Consider the following 15,437-nt stretch of genomic DNA (forward strand, 5'->3'; position numbering starts at 1 on the left):
GTTTTCACCTAATATTTTATTGTGTAGCCTTTATTGTCTATTACAGCCTCACACCTACGTGGCATAGAGTCCACCAAGTCCTTGCAACGTTTGAGTGGAATTTTGCCCCATGCCTCCTGCACAACTTGCCAAAGCTGCTGCTTAGAAGTTGGGGATTTATTGGCAACATAACGCTTGATGTCCTCCCATAAGTTCTCAATGGGGTTTAAATCCGGGGACTGTGCTGGCCATGGCATTACGTCAATCTTTTCTTGGTTAAACCACTCCTTGGCCAATTTGCTACCACATTTAGGATAATTTTCCTGCTGAAATGTCCATATTAACGGCATCTCCTCCTTAGTATATGGCAGCATAACGTCTCTTAATATATTTACATAAACATTTTGGTCCATGATCCCATCGATTATATGTATGGGACCCACACCATTGTATGAAAAACATGCCCATACTAAAATTGTAAGACCACTGTGTTTTACGGTTTTAAGTGCATGGTTTGGGCAGTGCTCGGTGTTTGGTGGTCGACTGACAGATTTTGTTGAACCTGTTCTACCAAAAAACACCAGTTTGAAGTTATCTGACCAAAGGATATTTCGCCATTGCGATAGTGGCCAATTCAAGTGGCTTTTGGCAAACTCTAATCTAGCTTTAATATGGCTTTCACCAAGTAATGGCACCTTTCGCGGACTTCGCACATTCCAACTTTCATCTAGTAGTCGTCGGCGAATAGTCATATCACTGATCTCTAAGTCCAGCTCCGCTTTTATATACCTAGAGGAAGCAAAAGGATTAGCTTTGCTAAAACGCACTATGCGTCGGTCCTCTACAAGTGTGGTTTTGCGTATCGCACCTCGTTTTTCAGGCTTCGATTCATAATTTATGGCATTGGGAAACCATCTTGGCAGAACATTTAAAGAAACTTTGTCTTTCTTTATACGTTTTGCCTTCCTTTCTAAGCTGAACGATTTCTTCCCTTTCTTCCTTAGAGCAGTGAGGTCCTCTACCCACTAAAGTGAAAATAAGTGATTGCTATATAAATAATAATAAAAAACTTAATTAAACTCACTTTTCGTGGAAGAACATAAAGACAGCACAAAAAGAGAGCAAATCTAACGGGTCTTTTGCCTGTTTCTTGTATGTAAGTGATCAACTCATAAAATGGAATATGCAAAAAAGACCCTTCTGCGGCACTGCTATTTCAAAGAACATACATAGTTGTATCAACCTTACGCAGCTGAAGACCTGCCGCGCAGAAAATGGAAACTTGTGAAAATAACACTTTAATCGATAAGTTGAACTTTCAGTTCAGTGTTGCTTTTCATGTTATCGTTTTTTCGTTGTTGTTGTCACACTTACAATATACTAGTTTTAATTATATTTGAAAAATAGCTAATTGTGAGAATAACGCGTGGTCACATTGCATTCGTAGCGACGACGGAACGCATGTCAGTCAGTCAGCAACAGAATTATTACGAGCACAAAAAAAGTTAAATGCAATAATTCTGCTAAATTCGTCATGTGCAAAACAAACGCGCATTGATATTATACGTAAAGAGGTATTCTTATTGTAAGACCAAGCCTTGACCGAGTCGCGCGAGTGTTTGTTTTGTGTTGAAAGAGATTATCAAATTAGCCACAGAATCTCGGTTACAACTACTACGAAAAATTCCTACGGTCGACACAACACACATTCACACAAACACTCACATACAAACATATGTACACGTAGGTACGTTGATGCACGGGAGTGAAAGAGTGAAAATTGCAAAATTGCGCGTGTGTGTGTGTGTTCTAAAAGTAGTAATATAATATTACTTGCCCTCAAGCAGCTGTCCTAGGTGCTTGAAGTGTTATTTTCTCATTGGTTCCACGTTTGCCGCCTGCTGCCGCCCGCTTCTACAGAAAATGCCGATATATTTGGCGTATAAGCAAAGTCACATACTCAGCCCACAGCAGCTGCGCAAGCTTAGCGAACATAAATACTCATGCTTTAGCGCAAGTTTGCTGGATCCTTTGCTGCAGCCCTGGTGGAATTGGTTGGTTGCCCAAACGCCGCTATGGCTGGCGCCCAATCTAATCACAATCGTCGGCCTAATACTCAACATTGTGACAACGTTGATATTAATTTGGTAAGTTTTATTTTGTAAAGCCTTTTTATCAAAGCACATTTCTCGCAGTTTGTGTTTGGGTTTAATTGTGTGTGCGTAGGCAACCACTCATGACTTGATGTATGTTCCTAATTGAAGTGTAATTTAGAATTGAATTTGAAACGTGTGTTTGCAACTAGGCATTCCTGGAATATGCTTTGTTTGTGCTGTGATACGCGAAGCACATTTCCGCAAGGAAACAACGTATCTTAATAGTCACTTAGATACGTTCAAATATATGCATATGATAGTGCTAAGTGTCTAGTGCTAGGAGTCTAATGAACGCGCTTGTCTACGTTCAAAAACTCATGCATAAGCATGAGTGTGTCGGCAATTTGACCCTAAACAAATAAATCTAGCCCACTTTTTGCCATTTTCTTTGCATTCATATTCACAGTGTGTTTTGTAGATGTGTGTGTAACTGCAGCAACCTCATACTTGGAATATACAAAGATTTTTATACCCTGCGACCAAGCAAAGCGCGGTATTTCTCTTTTTTTATACATAATCGTATTTTATAATATTACAAATATAGGATTGACATTGATTTTTTGTTCTTTTCGTTAATTGGAATTTAAATAATATAGTCTGACCATTTATGTAAGTGTATTCATTTTAGAGATTTTAATAGCTAGGAATATAAAATGTAATTTCTTAACTTAATTATATTCAAATTTTACAATTATACATAACCTGCCTGTTTTTTTTAAATCATCTTTATTTTCTTAGTCAAATAAATTTAAACTTCCTTAAATAAATATATATACTTAGGCAAATCTTCATTACACTATACTATAAAGTTCTATATAATAATTTATAATCTATAGACACTAGAAATCGGATCAGCAGAGCAGAAGATACTTGTTAAACGATTGGGCACAACAAATATTTTCTGAGAAGATTTTACAACTTTATTGTGTATGTTGAAAGTCTACAAAGACTATAAACTAATCGGTACAGGGTGCCTCGTAGTCGATCATTTTCGGCAGTGTTACTCGTCTTTATTTTGGTACTATTGCTTAGTATTTTCTTATGAAATTGTGTACGCTTTCTCAATAGATAGACAGAAGAACACTTGCGTTACCGGTTGTTATAGCTAAATATACCGACGTAATTATGCCCATTTTAGGAATGCGGTTTTCTGATGAAACTTTGGCATGTGAAATTAACAAATAAACCACGATAAATGGCAGGAATTTATGGCAGATATGGTAATGGAAAATATAACGTAGCTACGACGTTTATTAAATTTAAATGTAGTGTGCTATGAAAAAAGAAAGGAGAAGGAACTGTATGTTATTTCTTCATAGTTATTACTATAAAATGCAACATTTTAACTTGCCAGCGAAGTAGAAATTTAATTTTTTTTTTTTTTTGTCTCGCTAGGCTCGTTCAATCAGGCCATACATTCGCAGTTGTAGTCGGATGACAGCGAGTCGTTTCATAATGCGTAACTGTTCTGTTGCCGCCGCTATATCGCGTCATAACAAAACGGTACAAGTGCCATGTTGTTGGCGGGGTGCCGACGATAAGATAGTGACGGAACGGTACGGAACGAAGCGTCGCAACCCCATTACTAATAATTTCTAATATTTCTAATATATTATAGTCTACATAGTCAGTTGGGCATTCTGATTATTCCCCCCGTAACAATGCAGATAACGCTAATTTGATGAGTGGCGGGGGTCTGCACTGATTTCAGAAGAACTAACTGCGATCTGTGTTTATTATGTGATAGTTGAGAACTTTGAATAAATAATAAATACAAATTCACAGATTTATTGATCTTACGATCGTAACTAAGCGTTGCTACATCAAAACCAAATATTTTACAGTCTTTTCACCCCATTTTAGGCAATCTTTATTCCATTAGTTTTCTCCCTTATTATTATTTACCTTTCCAATAATACCGTATTCAATGTGAACTCTCTAGTTTCACATGGTTCGACAGAGCTTTATAGCTCAATTTAATTAACCCTCCGTGTACAACATTCGCCATACAGTTTGCAATTGATCGTTGCTTTGATTGAATTAAGTGAAAATTTGCATATTTAATTGATTTCCTTATGTAAAATGGTCACAACTTGTTCCACTGTTCACACACATACATATGGTCAAGCTTATATGATTAACGAGCCGAATTTCTAGAATAAATCATTTGGATGTGAGTAAAAGACTTTAAGGGGCATGTATTTATTATCCTGTCCAATCAATCTCCATTGCCTGAAATATATTTCTGGCTTCTAGAGCACTTATTTGTGAATAAATCACAGTTTGCGGCTCTGCTAGTGAATGCTAATTTTTTAGGCGCATCACATTTTGTAGCTTGGAGACGTAAAATTTGCATCTTAATTGTGAAATTTGTTGATAAACAAACTGCGAGATATGCAGTAAGAAGACACTTGCATCACAAAATGTGAAGTGACAGCAAGAATAATACAATTCAAGAGCAAGAAGAAAAAGTCATGGCTGTGAACAGTCGTGTAAAATTTGATGACATTTATTTATTTTAACTACTGAAAGTAAAATATTCTCAAATGTTCAACTTTTTTTTATAACTTTCAAAGAAACATTTTTCAAGTTATAATTAATGGGGGCTTTGTTTTCTACTGTGAAAAAAGCGTGACGACAGTTGCTGTTTTATCTTCTTGTTTGTGAGCAAATTCTGCAATTAAAGCGCGACCAAAATATACGCTATTAACACAAATAATATAAACGAAAAACCATATTTTTGTTGACCTTTGACAATTCAAATTAAAATGTGCAATTGCTACCCACTGTGCGGTGCCTTTTCATGAGTTTTTTTAAGCTTGTGTATTTGTACTTTAGACATTGAGTACCGCTAATGCGGTGCCTCCTAATCGTGCTTACTCTCTCTATTGGAACATTTTTACTTGTCTTTTGGGCTTGTCTATTTTAGGTCGCTTTATCAGCAAACTATAGAGCCAGCAGCTGTCTAGGGATTTCAATTTAATACAAACTTGATGACATGGAACAATTGCTTTAAAATAAGCTCATCACGCGATTCTGCGTTCGTTACACTTGACGTCAACCTTATCGAAGTGTACATTCTGCAAATCAAATTCAAAGCCAATTTTTTTAAGAGAATTTCAAAGGTCCAGCCTTGACCTTTAACACTATAATATAGAATATTTGTCATTAAAGTGGTTCCGGGTATTAATTTTGTGCTTAGACGTCGTTGTTTAATTTTTCTATATGTGTAATAATTTAGGGTTGCCAAATTTTTCTTTTTATGTAAGTAGTTTTTAATATATTTTTTGTGTATTCTCAAATGTGTTTTTTAGGTCTTGTTACAAAATCCGTACAACTGTTTTGAACAATTGAATTTAAACCAATTTGCTAGAATGTTCGTAACGCTAAGCTTTGAACAAGAGACCTCCAATTAATTTCTATATTATTTGTATGTATACAGCTATAGCCCAAATGGCGTTGAGCCTCCGCCACGCTGGACCTGCTTTCTGTGTGCCCTCGGTCTGTTCATTTATCAGAGTCTGGATTCAATTGATGGGAAGCAGGCGCGTCGAACCAACACCTCATCGCCGCTGGGCGAACTCTTTGACCATGGCTGTGACTCCATATCGACTATATTTGTCGCGCTATCGGCCTGCATATCTTGCCAACTTGGCCACTATCCCAACTGGTTATTCTTTCAGGTGAGTGATGCTCACTTCAAAATATTTTTGTAAATGTATGGATGTCCATAAATGCTTTCTATTTGCTTGCAGTGCTTTTGCGCCATTGCGTTGTTCTATTGTGCCCACTGGCAGACCTATGTCTCCGGGACAATGCGTTTTGGCCGCATCGATGTGACTGAGGCGCAATTTTCCATTATCGCCATTCATTTGGTATCGGCCGCTTTAGGTCCCGAGATCTGGCTAACCAAGGTAAGTCCGCGTTTAGGAGTTCAACGAGCAATCCCTTCGTAATTATTTATGCAATATTGATTTCAGAAGTTATGCGTCTTTTGTTTTATTAAGTTTACTCTAAATTAGCCTAAATTTATATTTTTCATTATGCAAGTCTCAATTTCCAGTTCAACGTGTTGACTTAGGATTAAGTTAAACATATTTGAAAGCTGCTAAGCTTCTGTTCTAAGTAAAAGTAGATGCTAATGATATAACAATTCACTAGGAACTGCTGCTCAAAGTGCTAGTCAACTATTTATAATCGAGTTGTCTGCCCCTTGTTTCAATTTACTGAGCTGGTTTCTTAGTTTGGTTGCAGCGTTTGCATTTTACGATTTGGTTAATTAGCATGAGATAATCAAAAGTTTATTTTACGTTCCATTTTTATAGTCAGTGCTATCACGAATCTTCACAAGAACCATCTAAAAATCGAAATTCGACAGCTTGAGTGTAGCTTCGATATAGAAACCCAAAAATATCATTGAAAATTATTTCACAAACTCTTGACCCTACAGTTTATATTTGAATCTATTTATTTAATTAAATCTTAAAACCTTTAAACATATTTTAAGTAATTTTGATTTTGATTATTTACATTTTATTTGAGGCTTAGTTGCCTGTCTCGGCGTTGAGATTCCAAATTATATCTGTTGATGGACAACTGAGTACTTAATCTCTATATACACTTACATATGTTAAGGCAGATATATTGTAATCGTCCTAATACCTTTTACTTTTATATTACATATACAATTGCGTGCCTTTGCCATTACACAAAACAAAAATGCCTAAACTCCCACTAAACAACAATTTTAAACACAAACACACACACACACATGTGTGCACACACAATATAATAAATATACACAAACAAACACAGGTTGGCATTGGCAATATTGAGCTTTGGGCTGGTCCAGCAGTAACGACCATTGTGTGTGGTGTGCTCTCCCTAACCTATGTATTTTCCGTCGTTGTGGCCGGTGGTGTTGGCAAGAATGGCTCCACAGTTGCTGTAAGTCCTAAACACACACACAACACAACACACACACACACTAAATAACACTTTACACGCGATAAACTATATTCGAGACACAGAAGAATGTCATAGGGGTTAAGAAGTTACATTTTTCCTGCTTAAAAAGATCAAATTAGATTATATTATTTTGAAAAGCAACTTTTTGAATAAATATAATTTGATTTGATTGATTTTGTATATGAACCATTTCAATTTAATTTTGATAAAGTTGCAAATTAAAAATCAAATACATTTTTTTTTAATTTTATATATATTTTACACGGTTCTTTTAATTGATTTCATTAATAACCTTCCAATACATTTGAATTCAAAACTTCATAACCGCTTTGTGTTCTTCTATGCTCATATTAAACATACACAATCCAATAATCAATAAGACACACAACAAAAACTATTTTGGCTCTAGATAAGGAAAATACTTTAACCAAACAAATTTTGAGAAATAAAGAAAGAAATTGATACATTTGAACTGTGCGTTTTGTAGGTGCGTGGCGTGATGTCAGGTCCTTCGAATTCTCTATCAATCCAATTCCAATTGCTTGCCTTTAACTATCTACAGCATTTAGACTTACTTATTTATATTAACTTGTATCGTTGTTGTTGTTGTTGTTCTCTTGCTTCATAGGCTGATCCAGCTGCTGCTTTCCCACCATGTGATTTAACATATAACATTCTATTTTAATTTCTATTCTTGTTCATGTTGACTTCTTCTGTCTGGGCATGCTTCTAAAATAGTTAAATGCCTAAAATCTAAAGGCTTCTAATGTGCAATTCGATTCTACACTCTTCGATGCGAGCTCTCATAATCCAGAATGTCCTTAACGTGTTGTTAATGCTCAAAAGGAACGTTGAGAAGACATCGTTGAGATAATTTTAGTCCACTATTTATTTATTTTGTTATGTCTTATCTACGTATGTATGTCTTTCTATGTATGTATATGCCCTAGTGTCAAAAATTTATATTTATATATTATTTAATTGGTTCTGGGTTTTAGATTAAGCTATTAGACTGTTACTTCTGTAGGACTAAGTCTTTACTTAAAACGTAAATTTGATGACCTCCATTATTCATATTAATTTAATGCCATGTATCCATTTTAAATCGAAGAGAATGGATTATTACTTAATGATCATATTCATTTATTAATGTCCACGTCTGGGTATAATACTGAACCACTTTCAAGTTGTTAAAAATCCATATTTTATCACACTCAAATGCAAATACAAAAAATATCAATTTAACCATTCTAAAAATCGGTAACAATCCGGCTACATGGTATCTGCTTTTTCGAGCTTTCTCGACTAGAACATACATATATATTTATTTATTTTTTTTTTTTTTAATTTAAACTGTCAGTCTAACAAAAATGTTATTTTAAACTTAGTTTCTTATAACGATTAAGAAACTATCGATAGCGTAACGAAATAGTCGATTTGAGAAAAAGAATCGATACCGCCCTTAAGTCGATTATTTCACCCGCTTATATTGTTTCAATCATTTTGTTATTTTTATTTTCGAAATTTCCTCACAATCTGTTATGTTCTGTTGATTTGTTATTATTTTTGTTTTGTTCTGTGATCTCTTCTCATTTTACAATAGATACCAATCGTGGGCGTTTCATGGAATTATGCAATATTAGTAATTATTACATTCGGTTATACATTGAATATAATCAATTTTCTCAAAATGTTTATTGAAGGCGGCAGTGGCAAAAACGGCTCATCAGTTGCTGTAAGCATTGCTATCCTTATACGTAACAATCGCGTTGTTGCAAACCCAAAAATGTTAAACATTCTACTAATTATAAAAAATATACTAAAAATATATACTACATACAAATATATGTTGGACTGACTAAAAAGTTGATCTCTCGCATTGGCACACGGAAAACTGACCTTAACCATTTAATCTATGCTCCTAATATTTGGTTTTTCTGCTAATTGAATAACTCTGATCAAATGAAATAACATTTAAGTGTTTAGTTTATTGATGGAGTCGGAATAACAACAATTCACTTTGGCAGCATGAAATTTTGGTTAACTTCATTCGGCCCACCTCCATTTATCCATTTATAAAACTATCATTGGTATAGTTCATTTAAATTAGACGAATATATATATATATAATAAGCATTTTGGACATCGATGTGTAGTTAAAAAATGCATTTACATATATTTATAAAATAGACTAAATATGGGTAATAATAGTTTCTACGTATAAGTTTGTAGTTCTTGTAAATGTGCACCACATTACTAGATTATTCCTTTTTTGTAGAGCATGCGCGATGAGCTTTGACACAATTAGAATGCGAGTATTATTTTCATTATATTATTATTCTTACTATCGAAAACTTCTGAAATTAATTTCTTTTTCTATTTGAACAATATATCTAAATGTTTTGAAATCTAAAATTAATGCGTGATTCTTCTTTCTTTTAACCAACTAAATATATAAATGTCAAACGAAATCGAAAATTTCGCAAATTCACAATTTTCATCAGGTGCCATATCTTGAATGTGAAACACGTTGCTTGCCATTTTATTTAGCCAGCGGAATTGATTTGAGCTTAGCATTGCGTTACGTAAAATCCATTTTAAACGAGGGCTGTGGCAAAAATGGATCATCGGTTGCAGTAAGAATTTCATTCTTTGATTTTGTTTATAAAGTTTGGCACAATACACAGATATGTATATGCGAATTTGATTTGCTGGCTAGACAAGTAGCATAGGAATACAATGTAGTAGTTGGTGTTTCAATAAAATTATACCCTTGCAGAGAAACTGAATATAATTGTAGAATTTCTTCTACAAGGGTGTTTGTTCTTTGGCAACCCAAAGATATTTTAATAATGCTCTGCACCCTGTATTGTAAAGAGTGGTCTGTTTGTCTGTTAATGTTGCGGTGATCTGTCTCGAAATCTTTAATTAATTCTTAGAATTGATAACAAACTGCATCTAAATGTTGCTGAATTTAATGAGAAAGCTTAAGTTTTATATAGTGAAATAAATTATACTGGGTACAGGGCATTGATGAGTCGAGCATACACGACCCTTGTACTTTTACGGTAACTGTTTTATATGTTTGGTGGCCTTAAATGCTTACGATATTGTTGAATCATCTGGCGTTTGCTACTATTAAAGATTTGTATATGAACGTTGCTTGTTTTTTGTGTCTTGTTGTAGTTTTCCAACATTAATTGTCTTCTATTTGAAACGATCTGCACACACACCCCTACACTACATTTTCAATCCCAACATCATCCACTTACCTACCACATATCTATCCATCCATCCATACAATACAATTAGCGCTAGTCCATGTAATTAAAACATTGAACAATTTTCAAAGTAAAATATACAAAGCCAAAAGAATTTTTGTTTTTGGTCAAAAATGTTGTGCTGTTTGTGAATTTGCAAAAAAAAAATATGTGTGTGTTCTGTTCGTAAACAACAAATGCACAGTATTATGTAACCAATAACAATTTGCAAGCTCGCAACAGAGACGTAATGTGTAACATGAAATTAATAGATTTATCTTCCACACTCCTTCCACTCCATTAAGGGAACCAGCGTGCTATCGCCCAGCATACCATTGACTCTGGTGGTGCTGCCAGCACTGATCATAGCACAAAAGTCGCCGGAGAACATTTTCACGGAGCACGCTTCCGTTTACATATTGGCTTTCGGCATGGTTGCAGCTAAGATTACCAACAAGTTGGTGGTAAGTATTCACATCATCTATGGAATGCTTAAATGTTAACATTACTTTGACGTTCCGATTTCAGATTGCACACATGACCAAGGCAGAGATGGAGTATCTGGACTGGTCACTGTTGGGTCCTGCACTATTGTTCCTTAATCAGTACTTTAACTGCATTATACCTGAGATCTGGTTGCTTTGGTTTGCTCTCATCTGGGGCACCCAAGACCTGTTACGCTACTGCTCTCAGGTGTGTTTGGAGATATGCCAGCATCTGCGCATCGATCTGTTCAGGATTCCGTACAGCCCAAAGAGCTCCTCGACCGCCAGCAGCGGCACCGCCACAACAACAACCTCGGTGGGCAGCCAAAGTAATTTTGGAGCCGATAAAAATGGAGGTGCATCGCACCGGAAATCAAAGAGCAAAGCGCACTAGGGCGATGCGTCGCAAGGCGGTTTCACATTTAATTTAACTAGTTTCCTTTTACAAAATATTTACGGCGTTAGCGCAGGCTTAACAAATTTTTAAAAACAAAACTCAACCCAACAAAATTTACCGTCTAAATGTTAAAGTAAACAAATTATAGCATAATTAATTTACAAAATGTTGTTAACCAAAATGAAATGAGAACTGGAGGCATACCGATATCAATTATATGCTAATATATATTATATATGTATATGTATATATATATAAATATATTTTATATAATTGTATAAATTGTAAACTTACAATAATGTAGTCTGCAGTATTTTTTTACTGCACTAAATGTAATTTAGTGCAAAACAGAAAACACGAAACGAAAAACAAACCCTAATCAAATGCCAAAAAAAAAAAACTACAAAAATCAATCCCACTTCAATGTTTTTTGGTGTGCAACCCAGCTCAATTAACGGTTAAGTCGAAGTAAACACAACTGGCTAAACTAATGAAAAAGTCGGGAATGTTTTGTCCAAGTCAACATAAGTTAACAACTAAATTTCATGGGTTTCCTTTTTGTTTCATTATTTAGTTTTTACCGAGTCGATCTACTGATGAACTATTTATATCATTTAAATGCTATGATACTACATATATTATGAAACTTCACTGATACAAAGTACATACTACTAGTGCTAATGGAAAAGAACATAGAATGTATTGTATACGCAATAAAAGTGGTGTTATATTTGCGATATTCGAAATGGGGGACTCATTGAAAAAATGCACATTATTTAATTTATTGTTTAACAATTTATTTCGACTTAGGCTTATACAAAATTATTTGCAGTTTGTAAATACATCTATGGCTTGTTGAATGTTGAACTTATGTTCTAAAAAAATAACGATGAATGAACAATAAACCATATGTACTTTGGAGACAACAAGCGGTATTTTTTAATTTATCGTTAAACAATTTTATTTCGACTCTCAAATTTATAAAGATTTCTTCAAAGTTATAAATGCTACTATGACTATATATAACAAAAGTATAACATTCAAATTCTAATTGAATCTATTTTTCCAATACATGAAGTATTTCGCGTGCCTCTTATTGTGTTTGTTGAGATTCAAGCGATGGCACAAAGACAATTAATATTGAACATGTAAAATACCTTCATAACTTTTTGGATAACGATGTAAAGGGCTTTAATATACAGCAGTACTTATGCGAACAATAAAAGAGTCAACTTAATGGATAGTCTTAGATACCGCCATAGGATTTACAGAAGTATGCAACGACTGCCAAGTCTCGCACCTCAAGAGTAACACGACCTCGAAATTTGGTCATCAAATAGGCATCTTCGAAACGCTGCGTCAAATACATTTCGGATGCAGTTTGTAAAGCTTCCAGGGCACCCATAGTTACCATGTGCACATCAGAGTTCTGTTGCAAGAGAAGCTCGCGCACCAGACGCGAAAAGGGTAATCGCGGTATCAAGAAAGTCTCGGTTATGTTCCGCAATCGAATTATCTCACGATTCATCTTAATATCCCGACGCTCTGGCCTTGGTTGCTTTCGCTTGCGATTCATGGCAATTGATTTTCGCTGATTCGACTGCTTAACGGCTGGTTTGGGTGACGGCTGGGTTTCCTCAAAATAGCTTGATTCCTCCGTATCATCATCATCATCATCATCAGGCTCATTATTTGTTATTTGGGAATTTTGTGGGACTGACTTTGCATGGTGACGCGGCGGCGGAAAATTATTTGATTTTTGCTTATTGGTCGGTCGGTTTGTGGGTGTATTAGTCGGCGTCTGGTTTTCCTGGTCTTCATGGTAGCTTGATTCCGGATCGTTCTGACCTCGTCGATGAGACTTGCGCGGTGACTTTCTTAGGATTTGCTGATTAGGGCGTGCTGATGACGAATAATCTTCATCCGCATCAGAGTTGGATGTTGCCGCATCGTGTTGCGGATTCTTATCAGCCTTGCGTAGCGTCGAGCTTGGATGCCGAAGAGGTGAAATATGGCTTGTGGTGAACTCCAGGCCATAGTCAGTACCATCATTGAAATCCGGTGATTGAAATTGAGTTTCATCATCTGAAATGTCGGTATCTGGTTTGGATGGTTTTTTGGCTTTACTTTTTATTGGAGATCTTTGTGGTCTCATTTTAAACTAAATTTTGAAAGTAAACAACTTGAAAAATTAATCTTTCTAGTGCGCGCTCTTTTTTTTGGTGTACAGCGTTGCTTGATGTTGTCTACAGTTGCATTCGATCAGTGTTGCACAACATTAAAATAAATGCTAGCACGGTAACAGAGGGACTTGTTAGTATATATAAACTGATATACAATTGTACAAAATGCACGAATTAATAATTAATATTTTCATATACTGAATATTAATTATTAAAGCTATATATATATTTTTGTATTTAAAATCCAATATTAATTTTTAAATCAACCACGCTTAAGCGTTATCGTTATTGATATCGTTACTTTTTAGTAATTCTAGCACAGTTAAAATTGGCAACAAAAAGCGCTTTTTAACACTGATACTTGATAAGACGTGTTATTTATTTACAAAAATTTATTAAGTACAAATTTACAATGTCTGAGGAAAATAGTCAAGGCAGAGAATACACTTTGGAGGCCGATTCCGAGTTGCGTTTTGAAATCGAACAAAAAGATGCCAAAGTTCTTGTCACGGTCGGTTAATTGCTAGGGATATATTTTCGGCATTAAAAACTACTTTTTATTTTTCATATTGCAGCTGCTTAGCGGTTTTGCAGAACTTTTTGGCACCGAATTGGTAAAGAAAAAGAAATATGAATTTGGCGTGGGTGCAAAAGTGGCCATATTCACCTACCAAGGCTGCGTGTTGCTCGTCTCTGGCAAAATGGACGTGTGCTACATGTCCAAGGAAACGCCAATGGTTCAGTATGTCAATTGCCATGCAGCCTTGGAGCAATTTCGCAATGAGGCCGAGGAACGCGATGGACGCGGACCAGTTGTCATGATTGTTGGTCCCATGGATGTGGGCAAGAGTACACTGTGTCGCATACTATTGAACTATGCAGTGCGCGTGGGACGTCGACCGCTTTACGCTGATCTTGATGTGGGACAGGGAGCTATATCGATTTCTGGGAACATAGCTACCATACTGATTGAACGGCCTGCCAGCATTGAGGAAGGATTCGCCAAGACTGCACCACTGGTCTATCATTTTGGTCACAAAAGTCCGGGAGGCAACAGTGTGCTGTACAATGCTGTTGTATCCAAAATGGCAGATGTAACCTTACAGTCAATGGATGCGAATAAGCGCAGTACGTAATTGTAGCTTAATTTCATTACAGCAATTGTGATTAAATCTTATTTTTTGCAGCCAAAAGTTCCGGCATCATTGTCAATACCTGCGGATGGGTGAAGGACTCTGGTTATAAGCATTTGTTGCACGCAGCGCGCGCTTATCGCGCTCGTGCCATATTCGTTTTGGACCAGGAGCGCTTGTACAATGATTTATTGCGTGATGTTCCAAGCAACGTTCACGTGGTGTTGTTGCCTAAAAGCGGTGGTGTTGTTGAGCGTAGCAAGGGGCTGCGACATGAATCTCGGGAGCAGCGGATTAAGGAATACTTTTATGGCAATCTTCGTACGCCGTTCTATCCCTTTTCGTTTGAGGTTAAGTTTCAGGACTTGCGATTGTTCAAAATTGGCGCTCCTCCGTTACCCGATTCGTGTATGCCAATCGGAATGAAGGCAGAGGATAATAAAACAAAGGTTGTAGCAGTAACGCCTACGCAAGCACTTTTGCATCACATTCTTACGCTCAGCTTTGCAGAATCCAATGATGACGATGTCATTGGTACTAATGTGGCCGGATTTTGTTGTGTGTAAGTATATCACTGCACACATTTTGCAATCATATGTATTAATTATAGCTGTTCGATTTTAGTACTGACGTTGACATGGAACGACAATCGGTCATGTTATTGTCGCCACAACCTCGACCGTTACCGCCAAATTCTATACTTTTGTGGTCAGAGTTGCAATTTATGGACAATCATGCCTAGCAAGTGCTTAGTTAAGAATAAATTAAGTTTTGTTTATAGGTGTTAATAAATTAAAAATAATAATTACGATTATATTTTTTCGATGACTATTCAAACAAATCTATTTCTAACTTAACAGTACCATATGGAGTTTA

At 35.8% G+C, this 15,437-nt stretch overlaps 3 protein-coding genes across 7 annotated transcripts; 2 read left to right on the forward strand and 1 right to left on the reverse strand.

Annotated features, from left to right (window-relative positions):
- Positions 1 to 1,347: 1,347 nt before the first annotated feature.
- Positions 1,348 to 11,984, forward strand: LOC132790845 (cholinephosphotransferase 1). 5 transcript variants are annotated; one of them, XM_060799576.1, is made up of 7 exons: positions 1,352 to 1,726; positions 1,827 to 2,126; positions 5,578 to 5,818; positions 5,891 to 6,049; positions 6,951 to 7,082; positions 10,669 to 10,827; positions 10,892 to 11,984. In XM_060799576.1, exons 2-7 carry the CDS (start codon positions 1,903 to 1,905, stop codon positions 11,240 to 11,242), a joined length of 1,266 nt encoding a protein of 421 aa, XP_060655559.1. In that variant the 5' UTR covers positions 1,352 to 1,726; positions 1,827 to 1,902; the 3' UTR covers positions 11,243 to 11,984. The 5 variants fall into 5 exon arrangements, with proteins under 5 accessions (XP_060655558.1, XP_060655557.1, XP_060655560.1 ...); XM_060799575.1 differs by lacking the exon at positions 6,951 to 7,082 and adding an exon at positions 8,707 to 8,838 and having other exon boundaries at positions 1,348 to 2,126; XM_060799574.1 differs by lacking the exon at positions 6,951 to 7,082 and adding an exon at positions 9,608 to 9,739 and having other exon boundaries at positions 1,348 to 2,126.
- Positions 11,985 to 12,020: 36 nt separating this feature from the next.
- On the reverse strand, positions 12,021 to 13,510 carry LOC132790847 (histone H3-like centromeric protein cid). Its single transcript, XM_060799579.1, has one exon. It carries the CDS (start codon positions 13,398 to 13,400, stop codon positions 12,492 to 12,494), a length of 909 nt encoding a protein of 302 aa, XP_060655562.1. The 5' UTR covers positions 13,401 to 13,510; the 3' UTR covers positions 12,021 to 12,491.
- A 256-nt stretch (positions 13,511 to 13,766) lies between these two features.
- On the forward strand, positions 13,767 to 15,375 carry LOC132790844 (protein CLP1 homolog). The gene is made up of 4 exons (XM_060799572.1): positions 13,767 to 13,939; positions 14,004 to 14,556; positions 14,616 to 15,123; positions 15,186 to 15,375. Exons 1-4 carry the CDS (start codon positions 13,841 to 13,843, stop codon positions 15,301 to 15,303), a joined length of 1,278 nt encoding a protein of 425 aa, XP_060655555.1. The 5' UTR covers positions 13,767 to 13,840; the 3' UTR covers positions 15,304 to 15,375.
- The last annotated feature ends 62 nt before the right edge of the window (positions 15,376 to 15,437 follow it).

This window comes from Drosophila nasuta, chromosome 3 (genome assembly GCF_023558535.2).
Source record: "Drosophila nasuta strain 15112-1781.00 chromosome 3, ASM2355853v1, whole genome shotgun sequence".
Lineage (NCBI taxonomy): Eukaryota > Metazoa > Arthropoda > Insecta > Diptera > Drosophilidae > Drosophila > Drosophila nasuta.